At 42.9% G+C, this 13,015-nt stretch overlaps 2 protein-coding genes across 3 annotated transcripts; both read right to left on the reverse strand.

Annotated features, from left to right (window-relative positions):
- Nucleotides 1–3,295: 3,295 nt before the first annotated feature.
- Nucleotides 3,296–6,671, reverse strand: tnip2 (TNFAIP3 interacting protein 2). 2 transcript variants are annotated; one of them, XM_076728817.1, is made up of 6 exons: nt 6,265–6,671; nt 5,508–5,810; nt 5,256–5,345; nt 4,803–5,066; nt 4,538–4,654; nt 3,296–4,419 (listed from the first exon to the last, which is right to left on the reverse strand). In XM_076728817.1, the coding sequence occupies exons 1-6, from the start codon at nt 6,580–6,582 to the stop codon at nt 4,135–4,137; spliced, it is 1,377 nt and encodes a 458-aa protein (XP_076584932.1). In that variant the 5' UTR covers nt 6,583–6,671; the 3' UTR covers nt 3,296–4,134. The 2 variants fall into 2 exon arrangements, with proteins under 2 accessions (XP_076584932.1, XP_076584933.1); XM_076728818.1 differs by having other exon boundaries at nt 4,014–4,416; nt 6,265–6,650.
- Nucleotides 6,672–8,801: 2,130 nt separating this feature from the next.
- Nucleotides 8,802–11,914, reverse strand: sfrp2 (secreted frizzled-related protein 2). The gene is made up of 3 exons (XM_076728717.1): nt 11,352–11,914; nt 10,985–11,065; nt 8,802–10,673 (listed from the first exon to the last, which is right to left on the reverse strand). The coding sequence occupies exons 1-3, from the start codon at nt 11,851–11,853 to the stop codon at nt 10,369–10,371; spliced, it is 888 nt and encodes a 295-aa protein (XP_076584832.1). The 5' UTR covers nt 11,854–11,914; the 3' UTR covers nt 8,802–10,368.
- Nucleotides 11,915–13,015: the final 1,101 nt, after the last annotated feature.

The following is a 13,015-nucleotide window of genomic DNA, read 5'->3' on the forward strand; positions in this document are numbered from 1 at the left end:
TGTTTCCTCTTAACTTTTCCAAGAGTGACTGTTTCTTAAAACCTCGGATTTTACTATGAAAAATTACCTCTCTTACAAATTTGATGAATGACAGAACTGTGGTAAAGCGTACATCATAGAAGAACAAAAGGTTTTGGTTTGTGAGAGCCACCCGAGCAGATATGAATCATAATTTATTTCAGGTATGAATGGCTGCCGTGGCTGTGTGGAGAGTGTGCTCGCTCGCTCTCAGTCACCAGTGATGTAAGATCAGATCCACCACATTTAAGCAAATGCCCCACAAAACTACGCAATGTAGACGAGTCAAAAACACCGAGCTGAAAGTCTGAGACGAATGTGTGGTGTGATCTAAATAAAACACGAAAATGGCACAGATTTGTGTTTTTTGATATAAGGGCCTCAGTTAATAATAGATTTACGTGTCTATAACAGTCACTCAAAGTAAATTTCCATTATGTGCCTTTTGAAAATGTTTCCTTGATTTGACCTTTGATGTAAAAATGGTCTCGGCTGATGAAGGGAAACACAATGGTGCACTCAGAGCAGTCTGACAATGACAAGGGCGAGCGCCAATAGGATTATTAAAAGGGATCACAGCTGCCTTGTAGCTTGTAATCAGAATGCTGATCTTTTCATTGTCAGCTGCCTGGAGCACTTCAGGATCACATACACTTCTAAAGAGGGAATCCCCCCTGTGTCCTGGCTACAATTTGCCACTATACTGCCTTTAATGGCCAAAACCTTAGGCTTCCTTTCCAAAAAGCTGTAAAAAACAACAACAACATTAACACTGACTACCTCAAACAGCATTCATTAAACTAAAATGAGCTGCTCAAGTCGACGGCGCTCCATATTCAAATACACTCGTCTGCTTTTTTTTGGGAATTCCCTCATGATGGCGGGAAATTCCCATTCTTTTAGGATACACACAAGATTAAAGGCTGCAATCTATCCATTCTGTATTTGTCTGGTTAAGTGTCAGGCTGAAGTTTTCCTTCCTTTGTTAAAGTATATGACAGCTACATCAGAACATCCTGATGCTTTGAAACCTGCTTTTAAACAGGAACTGGCCGACCACTGTCACCTGACTTTTCTTATTAATTCTTTGCTTCTTAGAAAAGTTCCCAGACACTCAGGTGGGGATTTGTGACCCATTTTTTTCCACTCTCAGATTGGTGGGTAGAGTGTGTGTGTGGAGGTTCAGGCACTTATAGACCCTGTTGTATGTGTGGGTGTGTGCTGGCTAGGGACAATCCCCAGCAGACAGCTCGTGGCCTTTCTAGGGCCTGTGTGCATTTCTACCAGTCTGCATGTGGTTGCCGTATAGACGAGATACTGAAGTTGCCCTTTAAAGCCGAAATTGGAGCCAATCAGTCTGAGGCCACATGAATTGGAGCCAGACTGATCTGTTATGTAAATGACATAAATGTGTTGGAAATTAATTCTGCCACAAATATCTTCCCCAGTTAGCTGATGAGTAAGTTAGCATGTGATGCTGCTGGGTGTCATCTGAACGCTTGGGGCTAACTATCAATCATCTTCATTTTGTCAGAAGTAGTCTGTCAAGGCTATTTTAAGCATTTTTCTGAAATATAGCTTCATAACCTCAATTCTGCTTTAAATAGAAATATTTTAAGTTTACCAAAAAGCCAGATTTTTCCTCAAAAATGCAATACATTTTTGATTTTCAGTAAAAGAAGTGGTCTTCATTTTGGGAAAACATTATTCGCACTCAGACAAACAGTTACATGAGAAGATTGATACCACTGTCATGTCTAACTGTAAATATGAAGCTCCCGTGAGCAGCTGTAAGGTAGCTAAACAGCTAGCTCAGTTCAATCGCTAATTTATAACATATCTGTGTGTTTAATTAGTACAAAACCCAAAATGTTATAAAGGAACATATGTAATTCACAACTATTTCTGTCAATCCTTGTTTTTACACTTGCTATGAGGCTTTTGCAACAGCCGAACAGAACCCCATTTTCAGTCTTTGTGCAAGGCTAGCCTAGGGTAAGCTAACCAAATAGTCGCATTTGAGTGGTGCCCATCTTTTTCTCTGACCCTTGCATATCATTTTGTTGTCAGGAGTAGTCCAACAATACTTTAAGCATATTTCTTAAATTAAGCTTAACATTTGTCATTTGCTTTCAGGCGAAGAATTACATGAGAAGATTGATACCACTGTCAGTAATAGTAACATAAAGCTATCACAAGCAGCTAGTAAGCTAGCTAAACAGCTAGCTTGGTTCAATTGCTAATTAAGATGTGTTTAATATATACAAAAGAATGTTATAAAGCAATGCAAGTTCTTATTTTCACACTTGCTTTGAGGATTTTGGAACAGGACTACATTTCCAGTCTTTGTGCTAGGCTAGGCTAAGCTAAGCTAAGCTAACCAACTGCTCTCAAGAGAATGGCATCAATCTTGTCTGAACCTTGGTAAGCAAAGACATGCATTTCCCAAACTGTTGAACTTTTCCTTTAAAGGTTGGAGTGATGTGGGCCTAATGAGAAATCCAGAGTGAGTTTTAGCATGAAAACCCCCTGAGAGTATTGAATGACACAAGGGTACATTTTACTGCTTATGCATTCTACTCTTTATCTGTAAGAACATGCTGTCTTCTTTCAGTTTCAAGTGTTGTGCCTTCTCAAAGTTTCATAGTTTTGCTTTTAATTAGCTGTTAGGCTATCTGATCAAAAAACAATGCAAAAGAGGAATGTGTTCACTCGCACAAAATGCACACAGTTGTTTGGCTATGTCTTTCCTATGCACTGCAACTGCCTACTTCCTTTTAAACAGGGGATGTCCAGCTTCCTGTGCTTACTACACCAAACCCATGACAACTGATTCACCCACCAGCACTGTCGGCCTGCTTGTGTCAAAATGATACTTCACAGTGACTGACTGCAAAATGTTTAGGTCACTGGCTGATCCGCGGGCGGTTGTTGGCTGTAACCTGAGCTATCGTCTTTCAGTGCTCTTCTCAGTACCCCTTTAGTGTTTGCCTCAGCCACACAACAGCTGGGAATATGGCTGTCACAGTACAGCGTGCCCATTCAGGCAACGCTGAGACGGGGTTTTCCACCGCGCACAAGCACATACACGTGACACAGATGGACACACACAAACACAAAAAAAGACATGCACACAGACTTAGATTAAGTAGCGCCAACATTTTCGTGGTTAGGCTATGATCTGTGGTTACAGCTCGAGGCTGCAGACTCAAGAAGCAAAATACACCGTGCAATAGTGAAACATATTTAAAGCTATATAAATCACCATAAGATAAAGTGTGGGTAAACAGTCTTTTATTACAAAAATAATGTGCCAGCTCAAGAAACACAGCACCAGATCTCCAAAAATAAGCATACTGTCAGTTGGGATGCAATCTTTAAATACAAAAGTGGATCTTGAACATTTTTCCAGTTCCAATTATCATTTCTGATCCCAAAAGTTTACCAGGAAAAAAGAAAAATATTTTAGGACTTTATGAGGAAAAGCCACTAAAACGATTAGCCTTTTCCAATTATTTATGCAAAGAGAATAAATATGAATATAATAGTTCTATATTTTAAATCTGTTATTAAGAATATATAATTTACACAACAGAAATATTTAAAGTTCAATCAAAAATAAACAACTAATAGCACCATGTCATCAACTACAAGTCTCGATCCAAAATAAGAAGCTTATGCATCATGAATCTCTTAATCGTACGAGCCTACGATTAATTTTTGCCTAAATGTCAAGAAAGTGCAATAGGTTTGTAATTTGACATGTTGAGGTATATGATATTTGATATATTGCATTGACATCCACTTCACCACCACATTAACCTCCTGCGTTGCCATGGGAGAACGCTAAGAACCAGGCATGGGATTTTTGAAACTATACAGACTCAGAGGAGAAGCCTGGTGAACTCATTTCTCTTGCAGCAGGGGAACTTTGGGTTGCACAGTTTTGCTTCACGATGTCCAAACATCTTAAGTCAGTCGTTTCATTTGTTGTCAAACCTCTCCGAACTGGAAACTCCACTCAGGTTATTTTTCTGCTGTGTAGTGCTGCTCTTGAGTGTTCAGTTACTGTCAGCGGGAGATATAACTGTCTTTTCCAAATGAATGTTGTTCCGTTTATAGTTTGGCGCACTCTTCACAATGGTTCAGGTACTCTGCAGCATCCCCGTCACTGAACGTGGCAAGGCACCGCGGGCACTGTAGCTCTGACAGGCCTGGGCATTCGTTCCAGGCAGGGTTTGGTGGCGTTGCTGCTGCTGCTGCAGCTGCAGGCGGCTGCATCTCAGCCGTGGTCCTCAATAGAGGCTCTGAAGTGTCCTTATGTCGCCTTGAGGAGATCCTGTGTCCTATGTGCACACGACACATGGGAACCACTTCTCGGTTCTCTCTGCTTGCCCCCTGCTGAAGTCACATGCATACACTGTTAGGATTGCACAAGCCTACGCATACCCCACTACCCAAGAAAAGCTATGTGTCTAAATATACACTCATCCACCTCTTTTATTGGCGGTTGTCTCACCTGTTTGTGCAGCTGGCGTTTTAACTGATAAACCTGCTCTTTCAGGTCTTCAATCTGGCCCTGTGCTCGTTCCCTGTCGGCACGCTCAGACTTAAAGTCCTCTGTGTAGATGAGGACCTGAGGGAGGAAAAGACAGAACCTTTAGTCTTCTTGTTTCCGCAGCAATCAGTTTTCAAACATATCAGACACCACAAGAGCTGCACACACTAAAATCATACGAATGCAATCTCAGATTCAACGTAGCCAAATACAGAGGTGCACTGACCTGCTGCTCCAGAGTCTGGATTCGCTCTTGGTCTTGCCTCCTTACGTTCTCCACATCTCTTTCCAGCCGGTCACACTCGCTCATCTTCTCCTCAAGTAAGCCGTTGAGCCTGGAAATCTCATGATGAAGCAACCCGGAGTTTACAGAGCCGAGCCCAGGAATCAGGCCCTGCCCAGAGGTCTCCTTCAGCCTCTGACATAAACCTCTGATATAATCCTCCCTGCTGGAGTCGTACTTCTGCCACTGAGAATTCAGACCCTGTACCTAAATGGAGCAAATAAAGCAAAAGTTAGACCTTTTGATCACGTGCTACATTCTGTATTACACTGTTGGTGAATAGATTATTCAGCTGAAGTTGATCCTAAGCACATTAGTATTGAACTGATTTCAGGGAAAAAATATTAAGATGGTTTCTAAGCATAATTTGCAAACATGTTCTCAGTGCAGACTTACATATGCCACCCGTTGCTTTAAGTGCTGATTCTCCTCCTGAAGTTTACGGATTTGGGTGTTCATACCACTCATGTCAGAGGACTCAGGCATCTGTAGGAAATGGTGGAAGAGAAGTTAAAACAGACCCCTCCTCAAAAACAAAACCCAGCAACAACACTGCAGTTAAAGGTCCAATGCACAACTAAAAATAAGGCACCGGTCACCCTCATGAAGCCTAAAGTACACATCCACGACAGCCCCAGCATCACACACCTCCTTAGCATTCTGCTGCTGAGCCACAACTTCCACTTCTTCTCCCCCATTCTTCTCTTTCTCCAGCCTGCTCAGCAACCCCTGGCACACCTTCACCGTCGCACCAAGCTGGCTGCGCAGCTGGTCCGCCTCCTCTGCCAGGGACGTGCAGAGCACAGCTCTGGTAGCCTCTGACCGCTCCCTCTCCTCCAGGGCGGACCGCAGCCTCTGGATCTCCTGGTCCTTCTCGTGGTCTGGCTGACACCTGATGCTCTCCAGCTCCAGCTCCTTCTCTCTGAGCTGAACGTTCAGCCTCTGGATCTCCTGGGAGGGGGACAGGGAGATGAAATGGACTTTCCTAATGCGTTTCTTGTGCTGCATCTTAAGTACTGAACATAGACACAAATGCATGCACACAAAAAATGTATTATTCTACCTATTACTACCAATACTTATTCGGTTTTGATTTTCTTTCAGTTATATAGACACGTCAGAGTATCTGCATGAACATTTTCAGAAAAGTATTTTAAATTAATGTGTAGAATGCAGTAACCTCTAGCAGGATTACACACAACAATACACAGATAAATACTGAAACGTGGATTTAAGGGTTTTTAAAGCTTGCCAATTCTTGCCAAGGCACTTGTGGGAAGTGTACCCACATGGGACAGACCTGTACGACTGGAGTAATCTTTCTCCATCAGCCTATTTCAGGCTCCACCGTCTCAAACCGTCATCTGCACAGAACAACATTCTTAGCATTGTCAACATATTTTACCTCTGCTTGTCGAGACGCCTTGAACTCCATGTCGTTCCTCTTCTGCTTCAGCTTGCATATCTCTTTGCACAGACTCTCCAGCAGAGACTTGGACGGCCCGATGACCACAGACTCGTTATCCCCCACCGTCATGTAGATCCTCTCGTATCTCCCCAGCCTCGCTTTCAAATCCGCGATGATACTGTCTTTGACATAAATCTGCTTGTTCAGGAGGTCGATTTCCTGCCGCGTCTCATGGTACAGAGAATTCAGCGTGTTGTAACTCCGCATCTTGTCTTTCAGCGCCTCGTTATCCGTGTTTAAACTGACGTTATCCATAGCAGGCTTCGTAAGACTCGACAGAAGGATTCGTCTTTTAATAATCCAGCATTTGACGCCTCTGCTCCCCGCCGTGTGTCTTCAGAAATGCACCGAGGAGGTCAATTGTGTCGGAGCTTGTGGCGCATCAATCTTCGGGGATTTCCTAGGGAACTTCCCCGCGGACTTTTTTGAGATTCGTCAAACTGAGCCCTGCCTGCTCTCAAAGATTCACCGTCGACCGTCATTGGGAGGTAGAAGGGGTTTTATAGCCTATTGGCAGAAAGTGTAAAGAAAACACAGAAACGCTAATCTTAAATACAGGCTAAAGAAAAGTTTAAGCTAGGCGCTGCCAACGGCTGAGAGAGCAGTAGTGGTGGTGCATTCACAATCATCTCGTAAAATCGGAGATTTTACAACGCGCCCGAGCGCATTTGTTAGCAATCGCAAACAAAGTCATAAAAGTCCTCTTTTTTTCTTTTGGTTTTATTTTTGCTTACTGAGCAACATAACCCGGGTATGAAGAGGAACAATGTCCCTATCGTGCAGCTCATTTGAAACAAAATTGCCCCTCAAAAAATTGTCATTGTCGGCCAGCATTACAACAGAAACTAGCTATTTTGAAGTCCCCTTGTCGCATTAGCTAATATTTTGCATGGGATGACAAACAATATTGAAAAGCATTAATTTTCCCAACGGTAGTTTACAGGGTTTCCACGCACCCTGCCCCCTAAACGTCACATCAATGCTGTTGGAGCGCCAGCAAATTCCCCATACACTTCAGCCCTGTTTCTTCATTTTCGCTCAAGGGGTGTCAGGTTTTCCCATAGCAGTGAAGGCATCATTAAATTGTCTTTTATAATGATGTAATTGAACTCTTGTATGAAGCAGTCTGGATTGCGCAGTTAGGGCCTCACCAGGGAGTGTGCGACTGTGCGGCGGCTGTTCAGGCTGATTCATGCAGTATGACTGACCCTTATATGGCTTTAAAATAATCCTGAGGGACATTTCTGCTTTCTGAAATTTGGGAAATAGAACTATATCTGTTACGATAACAAACTGGCCTACAGGGCCATTGTCACCTCATGATACCGGAATTTTATCTTTGTGAATGAAAAGCCTGGCATGCACAGTATTACATAAGTAAATGGGGATAGTGCAGGAGTATCATACATGATACACAATAATTAATACACAACCTGTTGTGGAAAACTCAGTGGACTGCTTGGACCTGAACCAGAACAGTGAGCATTGTTAGGTCAAAATGAAACTGCTGTCTAGACTGTAGGTGTACATTAAAAACTTCTCTGAGGAAGCCTCTTCAGTGAAATTTAAATCAGCTCCACTGGCCAGTGGGGAGTCCCAGGTATTTCTATGCCAATCACACCATAATGTCACATGAAGGCTGTAGAGGTGAGTCATTGAGGTCAGTGGCACGACAGTCATGTGACAGTTGTCAGGATCACATGAATCAAGGTGTGAAGTGTGTGACACGCATGTGGGAAGAGGTGTGGACATGATGGCATTCTGAATCAGTTGATCTTTTATGGCTACTGTTCAGAGGACACCGGCCAAGTGCCTGAATGTCATGACCCTTCCTCAGGGGATACTCTGAATGTAGGTAGCCTGAATATTTTAGGTTTTATCCCACAATGCCACCCTGGCACTCCTATGTTTTACCCGTTGGTGTAATGTTAGTCATCCAGGTAGTACATCACCTGAAAGACTGAGGTGAATTTTTATTGCATTACTTCACAACAACATTAGTGCATAGGTTAGACCTGTAAGTGGTGACACAATTCATTGATTAACTAAACAGAAAATTAATCACTCTGTTAAACAATAAAGGTCAGCTTTTGAATATTTTTGAATTTGAGGCTGTTGGTCACACAAAAATGTGCAATTTGAAGGAAATGCCTTTAATCATGGATACTAGCAGACACTTTTCACTGTTTTTACACAATTTATAAACTCAAATAATAAGTTATAATCATGATAAAATCCTTAGTTTGATGTTTTGAAATCGGTCATCGTGGGGGCCTTTTTAAAATGACCAGATTTTACCTTTGAATTCCACTAGATGGTGGTGTTTCATTAATGATGTGTGCTGTAGGCTTATTTTCCATCTTACAACTGGCCATTCAGATTATTTTTAAATGCTATTTGTGGGTATATTGATTTCCTGCCACACACACACACACACACACACACACACACACCCATGAGTCATTTCAAACATGTCGTTGGCAGCTTTTAATAGCTGAAAACTTAATACAAGAATAAAAGGCGGTATTTGATATTTACACAGTAATACTTTCAAAAAAATACTTTACATTGCATTCACACACACACGTGCGATTATTTGTGTTTAACAGGTTACTGCTCATCAAATCAACACTACCAACCAAAACTCAGATATTCATCGATAATACCTAAAAACAACTCGTTACTCATCAAACAACAGGATGAAGATGCAAACCAAAACTTGACATTAAAGTTTAAATGAAGTATGAAAGTCTGCAGTAGAAAAATATCAGGTTTTTAATCATACTGTGGTAGAAAAGTATGCAGTGGCTCAAGTACAAAAAGATTACCAAGAATATTAAAATGTTGATCAGGAAGAGAATATAGCCAGCTATCTCTCATTTTTGCTTGAGAAAACGGAAAGTTTAGAAAAACACAAACATTATTTTGCCTTTGAACGTCACACTCGGGGATCACAGCGTCACTCAAAATGCACCACACAATATGAATCCATTTTTAAAGTTGTTTCTGTGGCACAGAAAGGGGTTTTAAATGGATGAAAATTACATTATTTAGGACTTAAACTCCCTCAAAATATCTTATCATTGCTCTTTTTATTTAACTTGAGTACTTTCATCATGGAGTCCTGTCTCAAGCCGTCATGGCCTTTCACTCTTGTGGTGTAATTTGCTCATTATTAGAGTTCTGAATAGTCCCAAACAAGCAACTGCTGATGATTTAATATTGTTTGAGGAACGCCCCACTTAAAAAAAGTTTGCTTTTTAGGTTATGATGCAGATCACAGCAGAAAATGATCCAATAGTGAATACCAGAGGAGAAGAGGAAAATGTCTCAAACTCACCCCCAGTGCAGGATTTAGCAGGAGGCCACATCTGTCAGTGATTTTTAACAGTCATTTTTAATCCTGGATCCAAAGCTCTGCTAGTTTTTACTCTAACTGTGTAATCAGTGATTCCTTTACACCTGGGACACCAGCTGAGCGCAATTAAATGCAATTAATGAGGCAACAGCAAAGACACGCACCACTCTAAGACTGACCACTCGGGGGCGCCCAGTGTCCACTAAGTGCAAACTGACTGGGAGTCAAAGATGATCTCCACAAAATCTCTCACTGCTGTAATTTAGGGTGTTTTTCTCGATATGAAGACATAAATGTGTGCTCTGCTCAGAAGACATGGACAAGCTGTGTGGTGTAGCTACATAAAAATGTGCTTGTAAAAATGTTGTGGCCTCATTGATGAAGGTAGCTTGAGTGTGTTGGGGCATGGCACCCTTCAGAACATGAAAATCCATGACTATTGTTACTGTAGAGTCAAATAAATGCATTAGTCAGCTCCAGATGCACCTATTCTTTGAGATATTGTGCATTTTTAACCATAAACCACAGGGAAACAGATGTGTTTTGTATGGCTAAAGAAGCATATTTTCTGGAATCTAGAGAGGAATCTATGAACCATCATTGCAACTCGTGTGACAACCGGAAAGGGATAATTGGAAAGAGCTCAGCTAAACTTCAACAGTGGCACATTTCTCTTTTCCTTCCTAGCACTGCAGCTTGCGGATGCTGCGGGAAATCCTCTTAAACTCCCGCTGTCCCTTCTGCCAGCGCTTCAGCGAGGTGATGACCAGATGGCCGTCCATCTTCTGGCCCATGACCAGGTAGGCGGCGTTGATGTCGTTCATCTCCTCACAGATGCACTGCAGGCCGTCCTTCAGCCACAGCACCGTCTTCCTCAGGTCACGCTCCGTCACGCCGTTCAGCTTGTAAATGGTCTTGCTCTTGGTCTCGGGCACTATCTTGGTGTCACCGTTGATGTAGGAGATCTCCTTCACTTTGATCTTCAGAGCTTGATGCAGGAGAGAAAACAAGGAATAGAGACTGGTGCTCTTTTTTCAAAAAGTGCATAGAGATCACCTTGTTGACATGTTGCCCTAATGAAAACCATCTGAGAAGATACATTTACATATGATTAGGTACTAAACTGCATGCAGTGGGGGGCACGGTACAGTACACACTCTTTCTTTGGACTTTGTAGTGAATGAAGCACATTTAACAGTTTCTCCTCAGGCTGCCTGAAATCTCCGTTCATGACCTCTTGGGGCCCCTGAGCTTCACCTTGGGAACCACTGCTCTAATAAAAAAGGTGGGTGGACTTACCGAAGTCATTCTTACACAGGTTGTCAACAATTTCGTTGTCATTTTCATCTGTTTCCTTGCAAGCGTCGCACACTCTGGGCACTAAAACAGAAATTAGACATGGTAAATGTTCGCTAATCTGCCATAATTCAACACACAATGTTATGTTCTGTGCAAAGTAGGAAGAACGCGCACAGCCGGATACTGGTGCAGTTAATGGACAGATGAGTGGATATATTGAATAGAAAATCAAGGTGTTCACCTCTGCATTTTATTAAGGAGCAAAAGTCTGTGCATGAGCTGTGATTAATTATGTACCATTAAAAGAATTTGGCGTTTACGCACATGACTTAGGGGATGGAAATTTTACAGTTTAACGAAACCTTACCCTCTTTAGTGACTGGCGCGAAGTTGTCGATGCCTGCAGGTGGTATGCACAGGTCATTGTCGAGTGGGAAACGGTCGCAGTCCAACATCTTTGGCCAGGGAAAGCCGAACGCGGACATCACGGGCGCGCAGCCGTGCTTGACGCTTTCGCACAGAGACCTGCACGGCTGGATGGGCTCGTCCAGATCGTCCAGGCAGACGGGAGCGAAAAGGGAACAGAGAAACTTTCTGGTGTCGGGGTGACACTGCTTCTGAACCAGCGGGATCCAAGACGAAGCTTGCTGCAGAACCTCATTCATGGTTTCGTGTCCGAGCAGGTTCGGGAGGCGCATTTCTGTGTACTCTATATCGTGGCACAGGAGGAGATTGGCAGGAATTGGCTTGCAGTTATTCTTCTTGTAGAATAATTCATGCTGGCCAAAATTGTACAGTCCGTGGATGGCTTCCATGCAGGGTATCGTTATCAGCCACAACACCGCCACCGTCGAAATAAAGGCTTTCATTTTGTGTGCGCGTAAAACCTGCAAAATATAAACGCGTAATCAGGGGGTACTGAGCATCAGTCAGCGCGGATGGAGTGTCTGTCAGTGGCCAGCTCCTACTGTAACAAGAGGTTTTCTTCCAGGCATGTCTGGGAGGAGTCTGTATATTGTGCGTAAAGACCGCTTCTCCATTCACCAGTTTGCTTCCTCGTATCAGGTGAACCTAGTGGACGCGTTTGTCTCCTCGGTCAAAAAATGGCCCTAGTTCTCACTTGATGCAGCTCTGGGTCTGACAGGCATTTTTGATTTCTAATTATAGCTCATAGTATTTTATCGCCAGTCATTCTCTTAACAATTTCCCCTCTATTTCATCTCCTGCCCTTCGTGGAAATAATAACAAAACGTGTCTGACAGGTTTTCCTCATTACGCCCAAACCAACAGAAATATATCCTGAGTGATCCGTTAACTTGCTGTTTTTAGACCCGTGCTGTAAATAGTTTGGAAATGTTGTCAGTGGTGGCTTTTAGCTCAGTTCAGTGGAGCGTTAATTTTCCGTCATTAGGAGTTTTGTGGTGAAATCCTCTGGGCAGGTCTGCAGGTTCATACCACATGGTGAAATATTGTTTGCCCTGGTGTGAGAAGCAGACCTCCACTCAGCACACCCAGGGGTGAAACCAAATCTGCCTCCTCCTGCTCTGCAGCTCTGGCTCTTATCCGCGCGCAGACCCCCTTGAGCTACAGTCTCGGGTGCAGACAACAGTGTGGTTCTTCTCAGGCTTGACCCTCCTCTTGCTCCCCCGGAAGAAGCAGAAATGAGTGAACACTTAAATCTCGGATGTGATGTTGGTGGAATTTCAAGCTAAAAGGGTCAGTTCACACAAATTGCAGACGCATATTTTCCCACTTCCCCCTTGTGGCTTCTCGATATTCAAATATTTTTGGTTTTACTTACCCCAGTTCAAAGATACGTGTCACTGAGCCTTCTGCAGCTGCCACCCCAACACAGTGGAGATACATTTTATTGCGTTTGTGGTGCTGAAAAATTAACAGCAACATGTTTGTTTTTCCAGAAGCAATGAATTAACGAGCATGAATCTATTGTAAAAACCCATCTGGTGTGCACAGCACCACATGCTGGTCCCTGTATCCCTGTCACAATTCAGCCTCTCAGAACCTCCTACC

This window comes from Chaetodon auriga, chromosome 4 (assembly GCF_051107435.1).
Source record: "Chaetodon auriga isolate fChaAug3 chromosome 4, fChaAug3.hap1, whole genome shotgun sequence".
In the NCBI taxonomy this organism is placed as follows: domain Eukaryota; kingdom Metazoa; phylum Chordata; class Actinopteri; order Chaetodontiformes; family Chaetodontidae; genus Chaetodon; species Chaetodon auriga.

Excerpts from the sequence above, each read along its gene's own strand:
- sfrp2 (XM_076728717.1), bottom strand. The coding sequence starts at position 11,853 with ATGAAAGCCTTTATTTCGACGGTGGCGGTGTTGTGGCTGATAACGATA. Across the intron at positions 11,066-11,351 it reads CGCGCCAGTCACTAAAGAGG|TGCCCAGAGTGTGCGACGCT; the intron begins GTAAGGTTTCGT and ends TTTCTGTTTTAG. Across the intron at positions 10,674-10,984 it reads CCTGTGTAAGAATGACTTCG|CTCTGAAGATCAAAGTGAAG; the intron begins GTAAGTCCACCC and ends TCCTGCATCAAG.
- tnip2 (XM_076728817.1), bottom strand. The coding sequence starts at position 6,582 with ATGGATAACGTCAGTTTAAACACGGATAACGAGGCGCTGAAAGACAAG. Across the intron at positions 5,811-6,264 it reads AGGCGTCTCGACAAGCAGAG|GAGATCCAGAGGCTGAACGT; the intron begins GTAAAATATGTT and ends TCCCCCTCCCAG. Across the intron at positions 4,655-4,802 it reads TCCAGACTCTGGAGCAGCAG|GTCCTCATCTACACAGAGGA; the intron begins GTCAGTGCACCT and ends TTCCTCCCTCAG.